The sequence below is a fragment of the Ochotona curzoniae genome, unplaced genomic scaffold, assembly GCF_017591425.1.
Source record: "Ochotona curzoniae isolate NIBS_2020 unplaced genomic scaffold, NIBS_Ocur_1.0 contig_605, whole genome shotgun sequence".
NCBI lineage: Eukaryota > Metazoa > Chordata > Mammalia > Lagomorpha > Ochotonidae > Ochotona > Ochotona curzoniae.
The window spans coordinates 3,319,301-3,343,170 of NW_024466491.1; the positions used below are offsets into that span (position 1 = coordinate 3,319,301).

General features: G+C 67.5%; 5 protein-coding genes across 13 annotated transcripts in view; 3 read left to right on the top strand and 2 right to left on the bottom strand.

Annotated features, from left to right (window-relative positions):
• The window catches only part of SAFB (scaffold attachment factor B), a 22,515-nt gene extending 20,070 nt beyond the window's left edge, over positions 1 to 2,445 (top strand). For 4 of the 7 annotated variants that reach the window (XM_040990719.1, XM_040990723.1, XM_040990721.1 and 1 more), the window contains 4 exons: positions 1,515 to 1,630; positions 1,776 to 1,882; positions 1,964 to 2,030; positions 2,144 to 2,445. In XM_040990719.1, the coding sequence (XP_040846653.1) occupies positions 1,515 to 1,630; positions 1,776 to 1,882; positions 1,964 to 2,030; positions 2,144 to 2,273 (420 nt within the window). In that variant the 3' untranslated portion in view covers positions 2,274 to 2,445. The remainder of the gene's footprint in view (positions 1 to 1,514; positions 1,631 to 1,775; positions 1,883 to 1,963; positions 2,031 to 2,143) is intronic. The other 3 variants (XM_040990720.1, XM_040990725.1, XM_040990722.1) reach the window with 1 other exon arrangement.
• The window catches only part of RPL36 (ribosomal protein L36), a 21,479-nt gene extending 7,916 nt beyond the window's left edge, over positions 1 to 13,563 (top strand). The window contains exons 1-4 of one of the 2 annotated variants that reach the window (XM_040990976.1): positions 12,199 to 12,298; positions 12,505 to 12,599; positions 13,223 to 13,357; positions 13,435 to 13,563. In XM_040990976.1, coding sequence (XP_040846910.1) covers positions 12,507 to 12,599; positions 13,223 to 13,357; positions 13,435 to 13,524 — 318 coding nt within the window. In that variant the 5' untranslated portion in view covers positions 12,199 to 12,298; positions 12,505 to 12,506 and the 3' untranslated portion in view covers positions 13,525 to 13,563. Of the gene's footprint in view, positions 1 to 12,198; positions 12,299 to 12,501; positions 12,600 to 13,222; positions 13,358 to 13,434 lie in introns of those variants that run through there. The other variant, XM_040990975.1, reaches the window with a different exon arrangement.
• On the bottom strand, positions 3,812 to 5,900 carry MICOS13 (mitochondrial contact site and cristae organizing system subunit 13). Its single transcript, XM_040990982.1, has 4 exons — positions 5,806 to 5,900; positions 4,460 to 4,637; positions 4,182 to 4,233; positions 3,812 to 3,994 (listed from the first exon to the last, which is right to left on the bottom strand). The coding sequence occupies exons 1-4, from the start codon at positions 5,832 to 5,834 to the stop codon at positions 3,897 to 3,899; spliced, it is 357 nt and encodes a 118-aa protein (XP_040846916.1). The 5' UTR covers positions 5,835 to 5,900; the 3' UTR covers positions 3,812 to 3,896.
• On the top strand, positions 7,114 to 10,975 carry HSD11B1L (hydroxysteroid 11-beta dehydrogenase 1 like). Of its 2 annotated transcripts, XM_040990911.1 has the most exons (7): positions 7,114 to 7,252; positions 7,346 to 7,476; positions 7,719 to 7,830; positions 8,601 to 8,692; positions 9,652 to 9,745; positions 10,285 to 10,450; positions 10,724 to 10,975. In XM_040990911.1, exons 1-7 carry the CDS (start codon positions 7,180 to 7,182, stop codon positions 10,920 to 10,922), a joined length of 867 nt encoding a protein of 288 aa, XP_040846845.1. In that variant the 5' UTR covers positions 7,114 to 7,179; the 3' UTR covers positions 10,923 to 10,975. The 2 variants fall into 2 exon arrangements, with proteins under 2 accessions (XP_040846845.1, XP_040846846.1); XM_040990912.1 differs by lacking the exons at positions 7,346 to 7,476; positions 7,719 to 7,830.
• Positions 13,564 to 14,519: 956 nt separating the features above from the next.
• On the bottom strand, positions 14,520 to 23,352 carry LONP1 (lon peptidase 1, mitochondrial). The gene is made up of 18 exons (XM_040990716.1): positions 22,918 to 23,352; positions 20,394 to 20,482; positions 20,168 to 20,287; positions 19,616 to 19,844; positions 19,090 to 19,151; positions 18,856 to 18,985; positions 18,693 to 18,776; positions 18,049 to 18,269; positions 17,615 to 17,753; positions 17,108 to 17,286; positions 16,473 to 16,560; positions 16,265 to 16,387; positions 16,060 to 16,176; positions 15,750 to 15,890; positions 15,503 to 15,668; positions 15,206 to 15,423; positions 14,952 to 15,116; positions 14,520 to 14,850 (listed from the first exon to the last, which is right to left on the bottom strand). The coding sequence occupies exons 1-18, from the start codon at positions 23,350 to 23,352 to the stop codon at positions 14,674 to 14,676; spliced, it is 2,883 nt and encodes a 960-aa protein (XP_040846650.1). The 3' UTR covers positions 14,520 to 14,673.
• Positions 23,353 to 23,870: the final 518 nt, after the last annotated feature.

Sequence of the window (23,870 nt, forward strand, 5' to 3'; positions counted from 1 at the left end):
GTTCAAGGCGAGGACTTTAGCCACTAGGCCACGCCGCCGGGCCCACCAGCTTTTCTTGACTTGCATGTGGCTCCCTTTTGAGCCTTACGTCCACCTGCCTCGCTTCCTTAGTGTAGCTGAGGGGACGGCCCTTCCGCTCTCCCAGGAGAACCCGAGGGACCCTTGGTCCCTGCTGTGGCAGTGATGAGATGCAGTGCCATGGCGAGCCAGCCTGCGTGAGGTTTGTGCAGGCAGGGGAGGGCAGCCCAGTAGTGAATGTCCAGGCTGCAGAGTTTGGGAGGACAGGCCCCGGGGAGCGTCTGTCCATGTGCACCAGGACAGGAGGGTGTGATGTGTGCCATGTCACACCTGGGCTCAGGTGCCAGCTGCCTTTCCTTGCTGCCCAGGAGGGGTGGCACACTGGCCCCAGTGACCAACGCTGACACTGGACCCGAGCCATCCTTCGGGACCTGGTGAAGCTAGTGTGGGTCGGAGAGGCGGCGGCCGGGCAGGTCTGAAGTGACAGGGAGGGAGGCTGGTCCTGAGAAGCAAGTCTTGCCACGCGTCCCCTCCCATGTGGGCTCCTGAGCCAGAGGCCGTGACGCAGCCTGCCAGGCCTGAGCTCTGCCCTGCAGGACACCTGAGCCTGCGGCACCGGGGCTGCCGTCGTGCGCAGGTGGGGGGGGATGGTCACCGGGGAGACCCGGGCTTGTGGTGCTGTGTGCTCTGGGCAGGTGAATGTGGATTGACGAGACAGTGGAGTGTGCAGAGGGGCCGCTCTGGCGCTGTTCAGCTGTGTTGGCTTGTGAGGCAGCAGCCCCAAGGGCCGTGGCCCCTGAGAGTCTGGGTACAGCAGTCTCCCCGCTGCACAGACAACCTCTGGGGTAAAATTTACCTTCACTGTAAAAAAATGTGCTTTAGGTGGCGGCTTCAGACAGCAGGTGGAACAGGCCCAGGAGCCCACGGCCTGCTGGCCGCACAGCCGACAGCAGCTAGGACTCGGAGCAGGGAGTGGGTGGTTGGCCGAGTGGACCTAACAGAGGCGCCAGGCTTTGGAGGGGCCCTGCGGACTGGGATCCCAAAAGGGGCACGATGGAGTCACTGCGTGGTTTACTCCTGTGTAGCTCGTGGAGATTGTGCCATCTGTGGCAGCCGCTCAGGGACAAGGGGCCGTGACGTGTAACTGAAACACTGGTACAAGGTCGAGGTTTACAAGCTGGGGTTCCTTCATGGTTGCCACGGTCAGCCAGGAGCCAGGAGCCGCATGCAGGTCGGCTCTGTAGACGCAGGGCTGAGCACTGGAGCCATCTCCCTCCCGCGCGGGGAGCTGGAGCCACGCCACGGGCTGGCTCTCCGGGAGGCTGCTCTGGCAGAGACCGCACCTGGACGCCTTGGGCCTGCCTTGCCCTCACTGTTGTGGGTGTCCTGCCTGTCCCCATCCTGCCCAGGGGCATCAGCTGTGGCCGCCAGCTTCCCCGGGGGCTCCGGGCCTGGGCTTGGTTCCTGACCTTCCCTTTCCTTCTGGCTCTTTCCAGCATTACCCCGAGCGCCACGGAGGACCCGAGCGCCACGGCCGAGACTCCCGTGACGGCTGGGGCTACGGCTCAGACAAGAGGATGAGCGAAGGCCGGGGACTGCCCCCGCCCCCAAGGTTTGTGTCCCCCACCTCCCACGTCAGCTGGTGCGCAGTGAGCACCCAGGGCCCAAAGCCCACCCCTGCACCCCTGCGCGGAGGGGTGAGGCACAGCTTGTCCTCGGAGCCGGGGCAGCCCAAATCAGAGATGTCTCTTTCCAAGGGGCAGACGCGAGTGGGGGGACCACAGCCGGCGGCTGGAGGATGAGCGGGCGTGGCAGGGCGCCGCCGACGGTGGCATGGTGGACCGGGATCACAAGCGGTGGCAAGGTAGGGGAGCGGCTCCTGCTGGACCGGGGTGGCAGAGGGCTCGTGCCCAGGGCTCCGGGCACAGCATATCCTGTATTCCAGGTGGAGAGAGAAGCATGTCGGGCCACTCGGGGCCGGGCCACGTGATGAGCCGGGGAGGCCTGTCAGGGTAAGGGGCCTGCCCATGCCTCCCACGCCTCCTTCCTGCTCAGCCTGCGGGGTCGCGGGGGGCCCTGCTGGGCCACAGGGAACTCCACAAACCGAGGCCTGCCTCTGTTGCAGGCGGGGCAGCTTTGCGCCTGGCGGGGCCTCCCGGGGCCACGTGATCCCACGCGGTGGCATGCAAGGTGGCTTCGGAGGACAGAGCCGGGGGAGCCGTCCCAGCGACGCCCGCTTCACCCGCCGTTACTGAGGCCTCGGGCGCCCGTGTCCTGTCATCCCCGGCAACCAGGGGGGCCCTGGGAGTTCACCGCAAACCTTGTACAAATCATTTTTTATCTGCTGCCACGTTCTAGCTAAATACAATGTGAATTTGTTTCTTGTTTTTGTTCTCGTTTTTTGTAATAAACGTGTTTCTGTTCATACACTTTAAAGTGTCATTTTGTACATTTTCTGCCTGTGTGGCACACCGAGGCGAGCCCTCTCCTGTCGCGCTGGCATCCGCTTGGCCACCAGCTCGGTCCTGCGCCCAGGGAGGCCCGGACGCGCCTCAGGATTGGTGGAAGAGCTTTTCTCTGTGTGACTCTCGTTTCGAATAAATAAGTTTACTAAACTCAGTTGTGCTCTGTGTGGTTGAGCCCCAGCTCCTCCCTCAGGAGCTTCCAGAAGCCAGGGGTCTGGCTGGAGGACCTGTGGCGGCCAGCGTGAGGGACAAGCGGGTGGCTTTGCATCCCCTGGGAGCCCTGCCCGTGAGTCTGCCATCCCCAGGCTGTGCACGCCTCGCCACGTCACAGGACTCCAGTGTTTCCAGGGTCATGCCGTGTGGGGCCGGGCAAAGCTGCCCCCTGCCATGCCAGCGTCCCCCACTGCACCATCCTGTCCAGCCCCCTGCTTGTGTGCTTGTGCCACTGCACCCACGGGGGAGCACCAGGGACCCTGACTGCCCTGGCCAGGCGACGGGAGACCTGTTGCTTTGCTTTAGTGTTGGGAAGTCGGATGTTTATTTTGCTGTCAGATTTTTAAAAGGCAGGATCGGTGCAACTGCTCTTCGACTCCCCAGAAGGCCCTGGCAGCAGGGAGCTCCCACGTGGGTGGTGGGCACCCAGGGACCCATGCCGTCACCTGCACTGCCCTCCAAGATGCACTAGTGGCAGCTGGGCCATGATGCCCACCCCAAACACCTAATAGAACTTTCTGCTGGCTTCATAACGCCCTCACCCCTGTGTCCCTCCAGACGGGGGCCAGTTCCAGCAACGTGTCGGACACGGACACGCCTGGTACGGTGCAGGGCCTGCCCCCTGCCTCCACACTCAGCCCAGGCACCACGCCGAGAGCAGCTCGGCCAGACGGCAGGCTCAGACGTGCGCCTGACTGAGGATGGGCACGCTGGGCGCACGCGCTGGGGCTGAGGGCTGCCGAGGTCTAGGATCACTGCGAGGCAGCAGGTACTCGCCACCAGGAGACCTGGATGGAGCCGCCCCCCGACGGCCGCTGCTCGGGACACTGGCACATCCACCTCGCACATCCTGGCCTCCGGTGCCCAGCACCAGCCCGGACGACAGCACCACTCCTAGAACCCAGGCCAGTGTACGGCTCCCCACCACACCCAGAGCAGACCCTGAGCTCCACTCGCCCTACCCAGCCTCGTGGGACACCCACTGGTGCTGTGGAGGTGCGGGGAGCAGGACCCGGAAGAGCAGGGGGCTTGGCCGTGGGCCCCGGGACGGGATGGAGACAAGACCCCTTAACCTGCGGTCCAGGGGGGCAGCACACAGGTCAGCAGTGGCGGGGTACTTGCAAAGTCCTTTATTGGGCCAGGCCAGGCCGTGAGCTGCCGCTGTGGGGTGTGGGGTCCCGGCGTCCAGGCAGCCGTCCACTACTTGATGCGTTCCCTCACGTACTCCCAGCCCTGCCTGGAGTACTCGTGGGCCTTGGCGGGGGCGGTGGACAGCGCCGACATGACCCTCAGGATGCCTGCGGGGAGCAGTAACCCCGAGGGGAAACAGCCATGGGGCTTACACAGACCCGCCCCTAGACATGTCCTCCCTTCCTTGTCCCCGGGTCCCCAAAGAGGCACGCACAAAGCAAGGAAGCAAGGGGAGCAGGAAGCAGGGGGCTGGGGGGGGGGTGTTGGTCCCAAGCTGAGGGGGCAGGACGCTACCTGAGTTCCAGGTGTCCTGGATGGGGAAGTTAATCTTTGGAAGAGCTGGAAGCTGGGGAAGAGAGGGGTACCAGGGGGCCAGTGAGGAAGGTAAGAGCTCCGGGGCCTCTCCCAGTTCCCCCATGCCAGCCCAGGGACCCCCCCGGGCCCCCATCCTGGCCCAGGGCATCGCCCCATGCCGGCCCAGAGCCAACCCAGTCCAGGGCCCCCCCAGTGCCCCCCATGCTGACCCAGGACCACCCTGGTCCCCTCCAACCCGGCCCAGGGGCCCCCAGTACCTGCGGCATCTGCAGGCCCGTCTGCTGGCAGACGTACTGGCTGAACTGGTACATGGCTGGGGGTACCAGCTCCTCGGCCTTGTGCAGGGCCGCCTCGCCCCTGTCACTGGAACCCAGCAGATCCTGGTCGTACGCCAGGTACACGGCGCCCCCGGCCACGCTGCCCTTGAGGAGGAACCTGCAGGGGACACACAGGCGCTCAGGCTGCACCCCAACCCCGCCAACCAGTACCCCACTATCCAGGGAGCTCAGGGAATGCCTCCCAGAGCTGACCCCTGACCCGTCCTGGACAGGGCTCCCCAGAGAGTCGGGTCCAGCCCCCCACTCACCCCATCACTCCCTCCAGCCCCCCACACCCCCCATCACTCCCTCCAGTCCCCCACACCCCATCACTCCCTCCAGCCCCCAAAACACCCCATCACTCCCTCCAGCCCCCAAAACACCCCATCACTCCTTCCAGCCCCCCACACACCCCATCACTCCCTCCAGCCCCCCACACACCCCATCACTCCTTCCAGCCCCCCACACACCCCATCACTCCTTCCAGCCCCCCACACACCCCATCACTCCTTCCAGCCCCCCACACCCCATCACTCCCTCCAGCCCCCAAAACACCCCATCACTCCCTCCCCACACCCCATCACTCCCTCCAGCACACCCCATCACTCCCTGCAGCCCCCCACACACCCCATCACTCCCTGCAGCCCCCCACACACCCCATCACTCCCTCCAGCACACCCCACACCCCATCACTCCCTCCAGCACACCCCACACCCCATCACTCCCTGCAGCCCCCCACACACCCCATCACTCCCTCCAGCACACCCCATCACTCCCTGCAGCCCCCCACACACCCCATCACTCCCTCCAGCCCCCAAAACACCCCATCACTCCCTCCAGCCCCCCACACCCCATCACTCCCTCCAGCACACCCCATCACTCCCTCCAGCACACCCCATCACTCCCTCCAGCCCCCCACACACCCCATCACTCCCTCCAGCCCCCCACACACCCCATCACTCCCTCCAGCACACCCCATCACTCCCTCCAGCACACCCCATCACTCCCTCCAGCCCCCCACACACCCCATCACTCCCTCCAGCCCCCCACACACCCCATCACTCCCTCCAGCACACCCCACACCCCATCACTCCTTCCAGCCCCCCACACACCCCATCACTCCCTGCAGCCCCCCACACACCCCATCACTCCCTCCAGCACACCCCAGCACCCCATCACCGCCCACCCCCCACCACTCCCTCCGGCACCCCACAATCCACCCAGAGCTGACCCCTGACCCGTGCTGGACAGGGCTCCCCGGAGAGTCGGGTCCAGCCCCCACACACCTCATCAGCGCCCACACTCGGGCCACCATGGTCACTCGGCTTCGCGAAGGACACCCGCTTCGCCCGCCGCTTCCGCCGGCGGGACCGCGCAGAGCACACTGGGAGTTGTAGTCTTGGGGAGGGGGACGCGAGCGAGCGGGTCCTACCGCAGAGAGGCTTCTGGGAAATGAAGGCAGGAGGAGACGCGACGGCGCCGCAAGGACGTCACTCACCCCTGGGCCGCGGCGCCTCCTGGGAAGTGCAGTCCGGACTTGGCCCTGGTGCTGTGAGCGGACAGAAAAGTCCGGAAAAGGAAGTCTAAGGTCGGAGTCGCCCGCGCGCGCCTGCACGGTTGCCACGGAAACACCAGAGCGAGGGGCGGGGCTTTTCCCGTCACGTGCTCGCACACTCACGGAGGTAGCCGGAACTTCCGTCCGCGGAGGGGGCGGGACCAGCGCCGGGAATGCCCGGGCGGAAGCCGTTGCCAGGGCAACGCCGGGGCGCGCTGTCCCCGACAACCCCCACCCCGCCCTCGAGGAAGCGGGCTTGGTGTCACGTGACTCGGGCCCTCCGGGAGGGGGCGCGCTCGGGGGGGGGACCCTGAGAAAGGCAGACCTTTAGGGGCGTCGGTGTGTCCCCCCCGAGCGAGGGCTGACGTGGGTGAGTGCTCCGTGGGGGACACGCCGTGGGGGCGCCTTTGTCTGGACGCTGAGGTCCGAGGGCAGCACTGCGAGGGCCCCCGTCTTCCCCCCTTGGACCCCCATCTTCCCCCCTTGGACCCCCATCTTCCTCCCTTGGACCCCCTTCCCTTCATCTCCACTTGGACCCCATCATCTCCCCTTGGACCCCATCGTCCCTCCTTGGACCCCCATCTCCCGTTGGACCCCCATCATCGCTTCTTGGGCCATCGCGCTGTCCAGAGTCCCCCGACCCACCTGCCTGCTGCCCCCTTCCTCTGTCCACCTCGACCTACCTGCCCGTCACCCTGTCCTCTGTCTACCCGACCCACCTGCCTGTCGCCCCTTCCTCCACCTGCCCATTGCTGCCCCTGTGTGTCCATCCCTGGAGCCCTGCTCTCCTATCTCCCAATCACTGTGGTCAGATCAGGGTTGGGGGGAGCCTGGGTGACCCACCACCCTGTAAGCTGTCCTGGACTTGGAACGTTGCTCAGGGGATTACCTGGCCTGGCCAGAAAAAGGGGAGGCATGAAGGGTGGGAAGGTCCCCCCAGGAGGAGGAGGAGGGCTCAGGGGTTCACACCTCGCTTGGCTCCAGGAGCTGCAGCAGAAGGGGAGCAGGAGGGCCAGGCACCAGATGCCCCATGCCACAGGTGTGGCTGTGGGTGGGCCCAGGCTTGCCCCCATCCCTCCCTCTCCAGGCCCAGGGGAGGGAGACCATGAAGCTACTACTGCTTGCAGGGCTGGGGGCCCTGTTCTTTGCCTACTATTGGGATGACCACTTCGACCCAGGTGAGTGTCTCTTGGGTGGAGGAGGAGGCAGGGCTCTGGCTGGCCGTCCGCTCCCGCCCCTCCAAGGCTGATAAACTCCTACCCCGCTGCCAGCCAGCCTCCAGGGAGCTCGGGTGCTACTGACCGGGGCCAGCGCGGGCGTTGGCGAAGAGTTGGCTTATCACTACGCACGCCTAGGCTCCCATCTGGTGCTCACGGCCCACACCGAGGCCTTGCTGCAAAGGGTGAGCCTGACAGCAGCCAGGGGAGGCCGGGGGACAGTGCCTGGGCTGCTCCACCTCTGCCATAACTGTGTCTCCAACCCTTGCCAGCTTCCAAACCCAGTGTTGGGGAAGAGGCCTTGGGGCCTGAGGCTCAGGGCAGGGGAGCGGGGCTTCAGGCTGCAGACCTCTCGGGACCAGCAGGTGGTGGTGGGAGGGGGCCAGTAGGTGGGGGACAGGTCCCCCACCCCCCATCTCCCCATCAGGTGGTCGGGAACTGCCGCAAGCTGGGAGCGCTCAAAGTTTTCTACATAGCAGCCGACATGGCCTCCCCCGAGGCCCCGGGACACGTGGTGCAGTTTGCACTGGACAAGCTAGGTGAGAGAAGGGTTGGCCTTGGTGTCGGCGGGAGGACTGGGATGGGGGTGGGGGAGTGTGGGGGTACTGTAGAGGGTGGAGATGTCTGGGGGTCCTGCAGGTGTGATGGAACAGAGTCACAGCCTCACTGCTCAGGGCGCTGGACAGGGCCAGGTGGGCTGGGGTCCAGGAGGGCTGGGGTCCAGGCGGGCTGGGGTCCAGGCGGGCTGGGGTCCAGGCTGGCTAGGGTCCAGGCGGGCTGGGGTCCAGGAGGGCTGGGGTCCAGGCTGGCTAGGGTCCAGGCGGGCTGGTGGGGTCCAGGTGGGCTGGGGTCAGGAGGGCTGGGTTCCAGGCGGGCTGGGGTCCAGGTGAGCTGGGGTCCAGGCAGGTTGGGTCCAGGTGAGCTGGGGTCCTGGCGGGTTGGGGTCCAGGTGAGCTGGGGTCCAGGCGAGCTGGGGTCCAGGCAGGTTGGGTCCAGGTGAGCTGGGGTCCAGGCGGGCTGGGGTCCTGGCGGGCTGGGGTCCAGGTGAGCTGGGGTCCAGGCGGGCTGGGGTCCTGGCGGGCTGGGGTCCAGGTGAGCTGGGGTCCAGGTGGGTTGGGGTCCAGGCGGGTTGGGGTCAGGATGGTTGGGGTCCAGGTGAGCTGGTGGGGTCCAGGCAGGCTGGGGTCCAGGCGGGCTGGGGTCCAGGCACCACGTGGGGCTGAGTCTCACACAGTGGGCGGATGCGGTCCGGGGGTGCCCAGGGCGAGTCTCGGGGTTCACTCCCCGCTGACCCCGTGTTTCTGCGCAGGCGGGCTGGACTACCTGGTGTTGAACCACATCGGCGGTCTCCCGGCCGGAACGCGCGTGCGCAGCCCCAAGGCAACCCGCTGGCTGCTGCAGGTGCTCCGCCCCCGTGCCGGCCACGCCCCGGGCCCGAGACCCCGCCCACAGGGCCGGACTACTGGCCCTGACCACGCCCTGCTTCCCGCCTCGGCCCCGCCTACAGGGCGAAGCACGTAGCCCTGGCCACGCCCCCACTTCCTGCCTTGATCCTGCCTACAGGGCGGGCTCGTAGCCCTGACCACGCCCTGCTTCCCGCCTCGGCCCCGCCTATAGGGTGGGGCTCCTAGCGCCGACCACACCCCACTTCCTGCCTTGACCCCGCCCATAGGGCGGGCTCCTAGCTCTGACCACGGCCTACTTCCTGCCTTGACCCCGCCTATAGGGCAGGCTCCTAGCTCTGACCACACCCCACTTCCTGCCTTGACCCCGCCTATAGGGCAGGCTCCTAGCTCTGACCACACCCCACTTCCTGCCTTGACCCCGCCTATAGGGTGGGGCTCCTAGCTCTGACCACACCCCACTTCCTGCCTTGACCCCGCCTATAGGGCGGGCTCCTAGCTCTGACCACACCCCACTTCCTGCCTTGACCCCGCCTATAGGGCGGGCTCCTAGCTCTGACCACACCCCACTTCCTGCCTTGACCCCGCCTATAGGGCGGGCTCCTAGCTCTGGCCACACCCCACTTTCTGCCTTGACCCGCCTATAGGGCGGGCTCCTAGCTCTGGCCACACCCCACTTCCTGCCTTGACCCCACCTATAGGGCGGGCTCCGAACCCTGCCACGCCCTGACCCCACCTACAGGGCGGGGCATTGCCCCTCCTACTCCTGGCCATACCCCTTTTGTCCAAGGCCCCGCCCCTGGGTGGGAACTCCCCGCCAACAGTCACCCCACCCCGGGCCACGCCCGTCATTCTGGGGCTCCACCCCTTCTCTGCGCTCCACCCTCCTGTGGCCCGGGCTCTAAGCTCCGCCCCTTCTCTAAGCTCCGCCCCGTGACGTGTGGGCTCCTGCTGCAGGTGAACTTCCTGAGCTACGTGCAGCTGACGTCACTGGCGCTGCCCAGCCTGACGGACAGCAAGGGCTCCCTGGTGGTGGTGTCCTCGCTGCTGGGTGGGTGCGCGGCCCTGGCTCCCCGGGGGCGGCCGGTGGGGTCTGCAGGGGCTCCCCGGGGTGGGGGTCCCCTGGGTCTGCAGGGGCTCCCCGGGGTAGGGGTCCCCTGCTCGGTGGGTGCATGGCATGGCCCGGCTCCCCGGGGGCGGCCGGTGGGGTCTCCAGGCTCCCTGGGGTGGGGGTCCCCCGGGTCTGCAGGGGCTCCCCGGGGTGGGGGTCCCCTGGGTCTGCAGGGGCTCCCCGGGGTAGGGGTCCCCTGCTCGGTGGGTGCACGGCATGGCCCGGCTCCCCGGGGGCGGCCGGTGGGGTCTGCAGGGGCTCCCCGGGGGGCGGCCGGTGGGGTCTGCAGGGGCTCCCCGGGGGGCGGCCGGTGGGGTCTGCAGGCTCCCCGGGGTGGGGGTCCCCTGGGTCTGCAGGGGCTCCCCGGGGTGGGGGTCCCCCGGGTCTGCAGGGGCTCCCCGGGGTGGGGGTCCCGGCCCCCTGCCCCTGGGGAGGCCTCGGGGAGCAGGCCGCTGAGGGCCGCCCTCCCGCACCCCCAGGCCGCGTGCCCGCGTCCTTCTCGGCCCCCTACTCGGCGGCCAAGTTGGCCCTGGACGGCTTCTTCGGCTCCCTGCGGCGGGAGCTGGGCGTGCAGGACGTGAACGTGGCCATCACCCAGTGCGTCCTGGGCCTCGGCGACCGCGCTTCGCCCTCCGAGCGCTTCAGGTGAGACCACCCGCCCCGGGGAGGGACGGGGGGCTGCCCAGGGGCGACCCCAGCACCCCCAGCACCCCCTGCACCCCCAGCACCCCCTGCACCCCCAGCACCCCCTGCACCCCCAGCACCCCCAGCACCCCCTGCACCCCCAGCACCCCCAGCACCCCCAGCACCCCAGCACCCCCAGCACCCCAGCACCCCAGCACCCCCTGCACCCCCAGCACCCCCAGCACCCCCAGCACCCCAGCACCCCAGCACCCTCTCCCTCCCTCCCTCCACCAGGGGCATCTCCAGAGCCAAGGCGGCCCCGGGACCCAAGGCTGCCCTGGCCGTGATCCGCGGCGGCGCCACGCGAGCGGCCGGGGTCTTCTACCCGTGGCGCCTGCACCTGCTGTGCCTGCTGCGGGCCTGGTGGCCGCACCCGCGGGCCTCGTGGTTCGTGCGCCAGGAGCTCAACGTCTCGGCTGCAGCTGCGGCCTGAACCGGGGACAGACCCCCGGGGGTCAAGGCGGACCCAGCACCGGGTGGACGCGGGGGACACGGGCCGGGGGCAGGCGGAGGCTGCGTGTCCCGGACACAGGTCGTGCTGCCCCGGAGCTCTGCTCTCCCGCCGCGGCTACCGTTGTCCTTGCTGTCCCTTCCCCGCCAGCACCCCCGGACTCCCAGCCAGGGACTCGGGGTGCTGCCGCGGGCTCCTGGGAGCAGCACGGGCTCTGCCACGCTCCCCGATTGTGTAATAAAAACAGACTCTTGCACACCTGTTTTTTTTTTATAAAGTTGTATTACTAGTTTTTTTTTTTTTTTTTTAAGCTTTATGGTTGAAAAGTCAATGAGAAAGAGAGACAACGTTCTTCCATCTGCTGGTTCACTCCCCTGTGTAGCCACAATAGCCAGAGCTGTGCCAATCCAAAGCTAGGAGCCAGGAGCTGCTTCCAGGTCTCCCATGTGGTGCAGGGTCCCAAGGCTCTGGGCCGTCCTCCACTGCTTTCCCAGGCCACAGGCAGGGAGCTGGATGGGAAGTGGAGCAGCCGGGAATAGAACCAGTGCCCCTGTGGGATCCTGGTGCATGCGAGGCAAGGACTTGAGCCACTAGGCTGTCATGCCCGACCCTCATACAGGTTAAAGGTTTCGGTTCTTCCCCCCTTGCTGGCAGGGTGGCCGCTGGGGCTTGCTCAGCCCACACCCGCCTCTCAGGGGGGAGGAAGGTGAGGCGGGAGCGAGGGCGGATGCGCTGGGGCCCAGGGGCTTTGCGGAAAATGCACTTGGGGGGGAGCGCTCCTGCTGCTGCGGTGCACCGGGCTGGGCCGGGCTGCAGCCGGGAGCGGGGCGGTCTGTGCTGGGGGGGCTCGCGTTGCGGGCTGGGCTCAGAGCAGGTGCGTCACGCGGTGGTGGTTGCACAGCCAGCGGGAGAGTGGCAGAGCACGGGCCTGGGGCTCTAAGACCAGCCGCACCCGGAGAAGAACCCCGGGTGCCGCACCTGCACTTGTTCATGCGACTTGCAAGCAGCTTGGCGTGGTGGCTGCCCTCGTGTGACAGACGGAGGAATCGAGAGGTCGCGCTGGGTCGCTCGGTCCACGCACAGCCGCGGCGGGGCGGACGCGGGACTCGAACCCTGAACGCAACGGTGGAGGGGGCGGAGCCGCCGCAGCCACGCCCTCCGCCACATCTCCGTCATCACGCTCCAGGAGGGCAGGCGCATGCGCCCAGCATTCCTGCAGGGACTCCCTCCCGCCGCCAGAGAGAGCGCGCGTGCGCCGTGCCGGCCTCTCTATCCCGCCGCGTGACGTCACGGGTAGCTATCCCAGCGTTCCGCGCGGCAGCCGTCCTTCCTCCTCGGGTTCCGGCGGCGAGCGGCAGGTGTGTGGGTCGGCGGGGCCGCATCCGCGTCCATCGGGGTCCGTGGGGGTCCGTCCGCGTCCGTCGGGGTCCCCCGGGGTCCGTCCGCGTCCGTCGGGGTCCCCCGGGGTCCGTCCGCGTCCGTCGGGGTCCCCCGGGCGCGGCTGGCAGCGGCCAGGGCCCAGGTCCGCCGAAGGCCTCACCCGCACCCGGCTTTTCCCAAGCAGCCATGGCTGTGCGTTACCCCATGGCCGTCGGCCTCAACAAAGGCCACAAGGTGACGAAGAACGTGAGCAAGCCGAGGCACAGCCGGCGCCGCGGGGTGAGTGGGGGGACGGGGGGCTGGGGGCGCGGGGGCTGCGCGGGGGAAGAGGGGTGGTCCTGGGGATGAGGGGTGGTCCTGGGGATGAGGGGTGATCCTGGGGAAGCGGGGGGCTGCCCGGGGGATGAGGGGTGGTCCTGGGCAAGTGGGGAGCTGATCCCGGGGAAGCGGGGTGCGCTCGTCCACGCCATCCTACGTAAATGGTGGTTGGGGGGCCGAGGGGTCAGCTGCAGCATGTTCTGGGCATCTTGGGGTGTCCTTGGTGGGGGCTGAGCGCAGGCATCGCGGTGCTGTCTGTCTGTGCGCCCCAAAACACACACGTACACCTCCCAGCCATGCGAGGGTCCCCCACCACACAGGGACAGACAGGACAGACAGGGTGGGTCTCAGGGATGCACCCCAGGACAGGTGGAAGGGTGGGTGAGGGGGTCAGGGGGTGCTGGAACGGGGGACAGTGGGGTCATCCTGGGTGAGGGGAACAGCGGGGTCAGGCTGGGCGAGGGGTCAGGGGGTGCTGGAACGAGCAACAGCGGGGTCATGCTGGGTGAGGGGACTGGAGGGGCTGGAACTGGGGGACGGCGGGTCGGGGCCACCCCGTCCTCACGGCCGGCCGCGTCCCACAGCGGCTGACCAAGCACACCAAGTTTGTGCGGGACATGATCCGGGAGGTGTGCGGCTTCGCCCCCTACGAGCGCCGCGCCATGGAGCTGCTCAAGGTCTCCAAGGACAAACGGGCGCTCAAGTTCATCAAGAAGAGGGTAGGTGGGGGGCGTGCGGGTGAGGGGGCGCCCGCCGAGGCCGAGGGGGCCAGCTGACGGGGCTCTGCTGCCCGCAGGTGGGCACACACATCCGCGCCAAGAGGAAACGGGAGGAGCTGAGCAGCGTGCTGGCCGCCATGCGCAAGGCCGCCGCCAAGAAGGACTGAGCGCCCTGCCCCGCACCCCGAAATAAAGCTGTAAAACTAGAGATGGCTCGTGGTGCTCGTTCTTCTCCCCGCTGGCTGGGGTCGGTGGGAGGCAGCCTGTCCACCCTCTGTGAGAGGGACAGAGGGTCTCTTGGGTCATAGAGATCTTTATTTGTTAGAAAGTCAGAGTACAGACAGAGGAAGAGGTTCCATCTGATGGCTCCCAAGCCCTGGGCAGGCGCTGTGCGCCGACCCGGAGCCAGGGAGCCGGGAGCCCCCTCCAGGTCTCCCGCAGAGGGTACAAGATTCCCAAAGCACTAGACCGATCCTCAACTGCACTGCTCTTCCCAGAACACAAGCAAGGAGGTGGATGGGAAGTAGAGCAGCCGGGATACGAACCGGCACCCTTTGGGATCCCGGCGCGTTCAAGGCCAGGGCCTTTAGCCTCTAGGCCACGCCGCCGGGCCTGCAGTCAGGGAGGATCTTAACCCCTATGTAGATCTGCCTGCATGGTCTCCACCTGCGCCCAGGAAGGCTGCGGCTGCCCAGCCAAGGCAGCGGCTCCCATCCCTGAGGGGTCAGAGGCCACCCCTGGAGCACTCGGGGTACAGTCCCCCCTCTACACCCCGGGGCTGAGGTGGGGCTGGCTTGGCCCTCCTGGGATGAAAGGAAAGGCAGACACAGGAGTAACGGGTGCACTTCACCCCCAGCGCTGATTGAGTCAGGAGCCTCTTCCAGGTCTCCCACGCGGGTGCAGGTCCCAAGGCTTTGGGCCGTCCTCCACTGCTTTCCCAGGCCACAGGCAGGGAGCTGGATGGGAAGTGGGGCCTCTGGGATTAGAACCGGCACCAGCTTGCTGATGCCCATCCTCTCCCTAGAAGGCCAGCAAAGCCCCACTGGGCACACAGCGAGACACTGTGGGCTAAGCTGCTGCCTGCACGCGGGGTTCGATCACGGCCTGGACTGCACTGTCCCCCGTGGTGCTCCATCTCTGGGTAGGGGGACACACACAGCTCTACTAGAAAGCGTCTTTAATCAACATGGTTATTAAATATTCCCTGTGCCCCACGTTCCAATCAAGCCATCATCCAGGTGTCCAGGGCCGAGCCCCCCAGCGCGCCCGGCAGCGTGCCCAGGCGTCCGTGCAGCCGAGCGTGGCCGAGGCGGCCGTCACCGCTCCACGGCCAGGGCTTCTGCCTGCGGCTCGGGGAAGGCGATGTGGAAGATGTCGCTGTACTGCTCGGCGAAGTGCACCTCCAGGCCGTCGGTGATGAAGGCCGCCAGGTCGTGGAAGTCCTTGCGGTTCTCGGCGGGCAGCACGATGCACGTCACGCCGGCGCGCTTGGCCTGGGGGAGCCCGTGTCCCAGGTCAGCACAGCCCTGCGTTGGGGTGCCCCCCCAGGGCAACTCGCAGGAGGGCTTGGGGGGCATGGGAGAGGGGCGCTCACCGCGATGGTCTTCTCCTTGATGCCGCCCACCGGCAGGATCTTGCCCGTGAGGGAGACCTCGCCCGTCATGGCCAGGTTCTGGCGCACGGGCCGCTCCATGGCCAGCGACAGCAGGGCCGTGACGATGGTGCAGCCGGCGCTGGGGCCGTCCTTGGGGGTGGCACCCTGTGGGGAGAGGCCAGTCACCCACCAGCAACCCCGCTGGGGGCCCGGGGTGGTGGCTGGGGGCCCGGGCAGCAGCAGGGCGGCCTCACCTCCGGCACGTGCAGGTGGATGTGGGAGGTGAGCAGGCGCTGGTTGGCGGGGTCGTGCCGCATGAGGAAGGCCCTGGCGAAGGTGTAGGCGATGCTGGCGCTTTCCTTCATCACCTCGCCCAGCTGGCCCGTGAGCTCCAGGCTGCCGTCCCTGTCCTTGTCCCCCGTGCCCGTGGGCGGCCGCCTCAGCGAGGTCTCCACAAACAGCGTTGAGCCTCCTGGGAGACACGGAGGCCCCTGTGAGCCAGCTGCAGGCCCCCCGCCCAAGGGGCGACCACCCACATCTCCCCCACTCACCCATGGCTGTCCAGGCCAGGCCCATGACCACACCGGGCGGCGTCACGTCGTACATGCGGTCCACGGTGAAGATGGGCTTGCCCACGAAGTCCTGCAGGTTCTCGGGCGTCACCTCCACGGTCTCGGCCTCGCCGCTGACGATCTTGTAGGCCGACTTGCGCAGCACCTGGGCGGCAGGCAGTGAGGTGCTGGGGACTGGGTGCCCGCAGAGCCAAGTGTGGGGGGCCCTGGCGGGGCGGCCACTCACCTTCTCCACCTGCTTCTGCAGGTTGCGCACCCCGCTCTCACGGCAGTACTGCCGGATCAGCAGCGTCAGCACGTCCGACGACAGCCGGGCCTTGCTCTCGTCCAGGCCGCACAAGGCCCGGGCCTGAGGCACCAGGTACCGCTGCGGACAGACGGACGGCTGGGGTTCCGCTCCAGGCCGACGGGGCCTGCACCCCTGCCCCGACGCTGGGAGTCCCACCCTGGAGCCGAGGGCCCTGGCCTCCCCACCCGCACCTGCCCAGGTCAGGTCCCACCCACGCGCGGGCCATCCACACGGTCTTCGTGCCCACCTCGGCGATGGCCAGCTTCTCCTGGGCCACGTAGCCGGACACGTTGATCATCTCCATGCGGTCGCGCAGCGGCTCAGGGATGGTGTCCGTGATGTTGGCCGTGCAGATGAACAGCACCTGCCAGGGAGGTGGGCAGGCCAAGCTGCAGCGCCGGCCCCCACTGCAGCCCGCAGGGCCGGCCGCGCCCACGCGGGGGCGCTCTCACCTTGGACAGGTCCACGGGCACGTCCAGGTAGTGATCCAGGAAGTTGGCGTTCTGCTCTGGGTCCAGCAGCTCCAGCAGTGCGGACGAGGGGTCCCCCTGGTAGCCCCGGCCGATCTTGTCCACCTGGGAGCCAGAGCGGGCGCCGTGAGCACCGGGCAGGCCTGGGCGTGGGGTGCGCAGGGAGCGCCGAGGGGTGTGCCCCCCGCACCTCGTCAATGAGAATCAGGGGGTTCTCCGTCTTGGTCTTCTTGAGACACTGGATGATCTTGCCGGGCATGGCTCCCACATAGGTACGCCTGCACGGGAAAGCACGGTCAGAGGCCAGCCTAGGCCTAGGGTGCCTACCAGGGCCTCTGGGCATGCGCAAGGTGCCACATGCCTGCCCCCACCCAGTCCTGAGCCCCCAGGGTCCCACAGGCCCAGCCCTGGTGGCTTAAGCCGCTCCTAGGGTGTCTGCACTCGGGGTCCAAGCACGGGCTCAAATCCCAGCTGCTCTGCCACCAACCCCGCCGACTTGCTGCTAGCGCACTGGAAGGCAAGGGTGGGCCCAGGACCCCAAACATGGCCCCGTGGGGAGGCCGTGTTGGAATTTCCAACTCCTGGCCCTGGCACGGCCCGGCGCCGACGGCTGCATGCCTTCAGGGAGTGACCCTTCAAATACGGAATCGAATCGGTGTAACCCAACAACAGTGCTGCGGTATGAGGATGCCAGTTTGGTGGGCAGGCCTCAGCCACAGGCAACCGCCTGCTGGTTTGGGGTGGCCTCGTGCCCTGGCAGTGCCCACATTGACCTGGGCCTGAGGCCTGTCGGGGTGGGGGACGCAGCACAGCAGGGCGGCCTACCTGTGCCCTTTGATCTCGGCCACGTCCGTCATGCCCCCCACACTGAAGCGAAAGTACTCGCGGTTGAGGGCACGGGCGATGGAGCGGGCGATGCTGGTCTTGCCCACGCCAGGCGGGCCATAGAAGCAGAGGATCTTGCCCTGGGTGGTGCCCCGCAGCTGGCTGACAGCGATGAACTCCTGTGGGCGGGCGGGGAGGCACGGTGGGCTCAGCGGCACCTTCTCCAAGGCCCTGCCTGCCGATCCGGAGGCAGAGCTGAGAGCTGCCAGTGGCTGGGGGAGAGCCAGCTGTGGGCCTGGCCCCACTCTGATGGCCACCCTACCTCAGGGCCCATCCCCACAGCGCGGTCCACACCCCCAGCCGGCCTTGTGGCCGTCCCATCCCCAGCCACACATAAATCCCAGCGTGGCCCATCCGGCCCCTCCGTGCCCCAGGGGAGATGGGATGGGCCGTGACTCTGGGCTGGGATGGGGATTATCGGGAAGCGGCGGCTGGGCCCCAGCTCACCAGGATGCGTTTCTTCACGTCCTCCATGCCGTAGTGGTCCTCCTCCAGCACGGCCTGCGCCCGGGCCAGGTCCAGGTTCTCATCGCTCTGCTTGCCCCACGGCATGGACGTCAGCCAGTCCAGGTAGTTCCGGGTGACACTGCACGAACAGGCCAAGGCTGCTGATGGTGTGGGAGGGTGCTCTGTGGTGTAGCACAGGTGCGCAACATCCCGTCGGGCCCGCACGGGCCACCCGGGAAGCAGGCCTGGTCCGGGGAAGCCACAGGCCAGGATGGAGCCCATGAGGCTCACGCTGTAACACGCCACTAGCGTCCCAAGGAGCAGACTGGGCCAGCCGGTGCACGTGGCGGTGAGTGGCCAGAGGGTGCCAGGGCTGAGGACGAGCCCGCTGTGAGCCCGCCTCCCTCCTGGGACCCCGGTTAGTGGACGCTCACTTGAACTCGGACGAGTGGTTGTCCAGCAGTCCCAGCTTGCTCAGCTCCTCGTCCACCACGTCCATCACGTGCTTGGGCACCACCAGCTGCGCCAGGCGCTCACGGAACTTCTCCTCGATGGCGTCCTTGTCCTCCTTCTCCAGGCCCAGCTCCTTCTTGATGATCTTAAGCTGCTCCTGCAGCAGGTACTTGCGGTGCGTCTGCTTAATCTTCTCTTCCACCTGCGGGGCTGGGGCTCAGCGAAGCGCAGCACAAAGGGCCACTTCCCTCACCAGCGCCCCCACCGCGGGCCCCTGTCCCCCGCCAGCACGCACAGCACCCGCCCAACAGTGCTGACCACACTGGGGCACTGGGGCACCGGGCCTCGGGCCACTCTCCTGAGCAGATCCCCACCCCTCACGCCAGCCCTGGGGTCAGGAAGCGAATTCTCTAGCTGCTGCGGGCTGCAGGACCCAAGCCCCACCCCACCGTCCTCAGCGTCCACTGTCCACTTCAATGGCAGCACGACAGAGAGAGAGAGCTCCCGTGACGGCCACAGCAGCCAGGGCTCCAACCCAGGACCCCAGAGTTCAAGTGACAGCACAGCCACTGGGCCCCCGCCCCTGCACACTCCCGGGGCCGTGCGGGCGAGGCCGGACACTCACCTCCCGGCCCAGGCGCTGCTGCAGCTTGCTGAGTTCGAACTCCTTCTTGAGCAGGGACAGAGCTTTGTACAGGCGCTTGGGGATCTGCAGGGAGGCGGGGTGTGGGAGGACGGCAGGGGCAGCCCGCAGGGCACCACACGGGCACGGGGCGCCCAGCACTCACATTGGTCTCTTCGAGGACGTCCTGTAGCTCGTGGGACTCGGCCCCGGTCAGCGCGGCGCCCATGTCGCTCAGGTAGATGGGGTTGTCCACCACGCGCTGGCCGGCCTGCATCATCTGCAGCACCGACTCCCTGCGGATGCCCAGAGCCTCGTCACGGGCCCCGGGCATCCGCAGCCCCCGGGACCCTCCCCAGCAGGGCCTCCCGGGGGGCAGCCGCCCACGCGGGACACTGACCTGTACAGGGGGTTCAGGGCGATGATGTCCCGGATGGTCTTGACGATCTCGGCGGTCAGGGCCTACAGGAGGGGAGGGAGGGGGCAGCAGTCATGGCGGCCCGGCGGCCCCAGCAGGCAGCGCCCGCGCCCCACAGCACCCCGCCAGCCTAGCCAAGCCTGTCCCTGCAGAGCAGGCAGGCCAGGCGGGCTCCTTCTGTCGTCTGCCTTTGACACACACCCTGTGCAGTGTCAGTCCGGGCAGGGCTCCCCACACTTGGTGTCCCCCACGTGCACACGGTGGGCACGACCAAGGCCTGGGAGCTACGGCGAGGCCAGTGGGCAGTCCTGGCCAATCAGCAGCCACGGCTTGGCACTGCCCTCGCCTGGCCCCGACCTGCATGAACTTCCACCGATGGCACCGAGGCTGCCTGGAGGCCCCCACTCATGGAGTCAGACACAACACACACTCTGAGCTCTTCTAGAGCCTTCCACGGCGCAGGGCAGGGCCCGGGAGGACACGTTCCGCCTGGAACCTGCCTTCTCACCTTGACCTCCTCCGTGACCTGGAAGTCCTCGTGTGCCACGTTCTCCACCTCCACCATGAGCACCTCGTCCTGGCCGGCCATCAGCGGCTCCGTGGGCGCCCCCTGCAGCCGGGCGCCCGGCTCCTCCTCCGCCTCTTTCCGGGACCGCTTCGTCTTCCTGCGCGTCTTCTGCTTGGGGTCCGCCTCGGCCTCCTCGGGCTCCACCTCCAGCTGCCGGCTGATGTGAATCCTGCGGGCGGAGGAGGGAGCTGGGGCGAGTGCAGCCCTGCCCCTGCAGGACCCTCCGCGCAGGCCCACACCAGGGTCCCCAGCACCCAGCCATCTCCTGCACCCCTCAAGGTGCCAGGGACGGGGGCCTCCCATGGCAACGGCATCCGCTCGGCTAACACAGGCCTGCCCTACCCTGGCTCCTTTCCTCTGGCCTTGGTGTGAAGGAGGCCTCCTCCAGGAGGCCCTCCCTGACCACCTGACCACCTGAGAAAGGCAGCGTCACCCATCCCAGGGATCCAGCATGTGGGCAGCGACCGCCCAGCCCCGGGGGCAGCCGCGCACCTGCGATGGCCCGTGACGATCATGCGCAGCTTGTCCCCGAGGTCCTGCAGCTCGTGGATCTGGGCGAAGGTCCCCGTGTGGTAGATCTCATCCAGGCTCCCCACCACGTCTGACTCATTGCTGGGGGCACAGACACAGACGCTCGCTGGGGCAGGTGGGCACCCGGTAAACCGCCGGAGGGTGCCACCTTGCAAGGGGCCCTGGGCGCCAGCCCCCCGCCCCTCACCTGTCATCTCTCTTCAGGAAGACGCCCACGTAGGGCTGGGCCAGGCGGACTTTCCTCCTCAGCAGCTCTATCAGCTTCTTGTTCTTCACCTGGAGACACAGCGCCCCCCCGAGGCCAGTTGAGCACGGGTGGGGCCTGCCGGCTGACCTCCAGCCCGGAAACACGCCCTTCCCCCACTCCCCAGCTTCTGGACAGTTCTGTAGGGGCACAACCAGAACGGGGACTCTTGATCCAAATACAAATCAAATAGCTGCGGTGGAGCGAGGGGGGCCTGCCTCCTTCTCAGCAGCAGCAAGCACAAGCCCCAGCGGCCCACTTCCTAAGGAACACTCCAGTGGCCAGGACTGGTGCCGACGCAGCATCCAGCTACAGCACCTGGCTTTTTTTTTGGGGGGGGGGGGGTGTGAAACTTTGGTTTGAAACCCAGAAGCTGGGTGCTCTGCTAAGTCACGCCTGGAAGGACAGCACATCATGGGATCTGACGCCAACACAGCGCCCCCACCCACTCCCTCTGCCCCCCAACATGACTCGTGCTCAGCAGTCCCTAACCCCCGGTGGCCGCTTGGCGAGTGAACCAGCAGGTGGAAGACCTTTCCGTGAGTCGGCCTTCCCAAGACAAATGAAATGAACATTTGGCACCATGGGCTGTCGTCTGGTGAAGCCCCTCCCCGCCCCGAGCTACACACCACCCCCTTAGCTCCCATCTCGACCCCCGTGGGCAGGTTTCCAAACCCAGAAAGTCCACAAGGCCATGCCTGTGACCCCCCCCCCACTGCTGGCCCACTGTGCCAATGAGCACCCTGTGTGCCAGCTGCAGAGCACTGGGGGTGGCAAAGACCCCTCCCGCCACGCTTTTCTGGGTCGCAGGCTCCCACGGTGGCGCGGGAAGAAGGGTAGGTGTGTTTCTGGGCTCAGACCACGAACTGTGGGCCTCAAGACCCCCCAGGGCTGCACAGAGGAGCAAGTCACGCTATTACCACCGCCACTACCGCCACCCCCGGTCTCTGGACTGGTGCTGAGTAGACACGACTCACCCACCCACACTCGGCCCGCCCGTCTTGGGTGCGATGGGCAAGGGGCGGGCATGCAGGAGGACCCCAAGGCATCCCGGGGCGCAAGTCCAGGTCCTCAGTCCCCAGGCAGCATCAACAGTTCTGGTGCTCCGTGTGGGCCCATTTTCTGGCTGGGAAGACCAAAGCCCAGAAGCCAAACATGCTGAGGCTCTCGGAGCTGGGGGAGGGGGGCGAGGGATCCTCGCAGTACAGAGGGAGCCGCCTGGGGGTTAAGGGGAGGCCCTGAGAGGGGCACACAGGCTCAGGGTGGGGACGGGGAGGCCCTGAGAGGGGCACACAGGCTCAGGGTGGGGACGGGGAGGCCCTGAGAGGGGCACACAGGCTCAGGGTGGGGACGGGGCGCCTTGGCCCCCCTCCAGCTGCTGTCCCTGTCAACCTTCACCTCTTCCTCTACACCCAGGGATCCCTGAGATGCCGAAGGGGGGCGGGGGGAGGCCAGGCAAGGCAGCGCTGACGCACGCAGTGGCCTTGCCCGGAGAATGACCAGATAAACCAGAGACAAAGACAGAAATTTCCAGAGCTTTCTGCCCCTTGCATCACCCCGCGCCATCCAGGGCTGAACGGTTCCAATCTCCCCGACCTCAAGCCGCGTGCATCTGAGGCCTGGGAAGTGTCCCCTCCTACCGTCCCCAGCGCGTTACAGGGTGGGGAGTGGGGGAGGTGGGGACCGGGGCGCGCTCCGCCCCTCCCAGGAGGCAATCCAGCTGGTGCAACAAGATGCAACTTAAGTTACTACTGTAGTTACAACTTAAGTTAACGCAGCATGTAAGCCTCACCGCCCGGAAGTCCAGTTCACAGGACCACCGAAAGGGGAACAAAGTAGGGCGGTGGTTCCAAAGCATCGCCCAAGACGGGAAAAGACAGAAGCAGCAGGGGCACTCACAACATGGCTGCAACCCCCACCCCAACCCCAGGGGTAGGACTTAAAACAAGACCTGGGGGGTTCCTCTGCCCATCCCCGCATGCTTCCCCGGAACCCATAAAGGCATAGGGAAGCGCCAAGCAGCCACGCACGAGCTCCAGCCGTGGAAAGAATTTAGTACATTTAAAACAAAAAACTTTGGGGTGTTATGGTGGCAGGTGCCCCTCCTTCCAGTGCAGGTGCACGGTGCGGGAGGCCCGGCTGGCTCCTCCGTGCACGGTGCGGGAGGCCCGGATCGCTCCTCCGTGCACGGTGCGGGAGGCCCGGATCGCTCCTCCGTGCACGGTGCGGGAGGCCCGGCTGGCTCCTCCGTGCACGGTGCGGGAGGCCCGGCTGGCTCCTCCGTGCACGGTGCGGGAGGCCCGGATCGCTCCTCCGTGCACGGTGCGGGAGGCCGGATCGCTCCGTGCACGGTGCGGGAGCCCGGATCGCTCCTCCGTGCACGGTGCGGGAGCCCGGATCGCTCCTCTGTGCACGGTGCGGGAGCCCGGATCGCTCCTCCGTGCACGGTGCGGGAGGCCCGGCTCACCTCGATAATCTTGATGAACCGCGGAAACACAGGGTTGCGCGTGATGGCGACCAGCGGCAGGTGCGGGAACACGTCGGGGATGGTCATGGGCGTGAGCGCCGTGATGACCGGGCCCTCCCCGCCGCCCGAGCCGCCCGAGCCGGCCGAGCCCCCGGCCCCTTCCTCCGCGCCGCCCTCCGCAGCGTCCTCGCCGCCCGAGAAGGCGCCACCGCCGCCGCGCCCCGGGTTCGAGTCCCACAGTCCCCGCCACTGGCCCAGGCTGGCCGGGGCCCGGCCCCACAGCGCCGCGGGGGCAGCAGGGCCCTTCCGCCCGCCGGCCACGCACGCCCCGGCCGCCGTCCGCGCCCACCCCCCGGCCGGGGCCAGCAGCGGCCGCCGCAGGGACAGACACCGCGCCGCGCTCCACAGGCGCACGTAGCCTGCGCCCGCCGCCATGGCCCGGCCATACTGGCGGCGCGCGGCGCTTGCGTCACCAGCCCTCGCCCGCGGTGGGGCGCACGTGACGCTCGGCGCGTGCCTTCGACACCCCGCCCCCTGGAAGGCGGGGCCGAAGGAACACCTTCCCGTGAGGGCGTGGCTTAGGGTGGAGGGGCGGGGCCTGAGCACGCGCCTTTTGGCTAGCGGGGAAGAACAGTGCGCATGCCCGATCCTGGGGGCGTGGACTAAGTTACGTATGCCCCGTGGGCGTGGCATGCATAGTAAGGGTCGGGTCTGAGTCCACTCCTTCCGGAAGAGTGCGCACGGCTACGCTTTGGGGCGTGGCCTGAGACGGAACGCCCTCCCTTGTGGGCGTGGCTGCGGGCGACAGGCGGGGCCTAAGTCTGCTCATTAGTTACGCTCCTCCCCTAGTCTCCCCTGTGGGGGGGGTCTTGTCACGGGAGGGATCAGTGCGCATGTTCCAGTGGTGGGGCGGGGGGGGGCTGAGCGGCTCCGTTTCCCGGGAGATGGCGTGC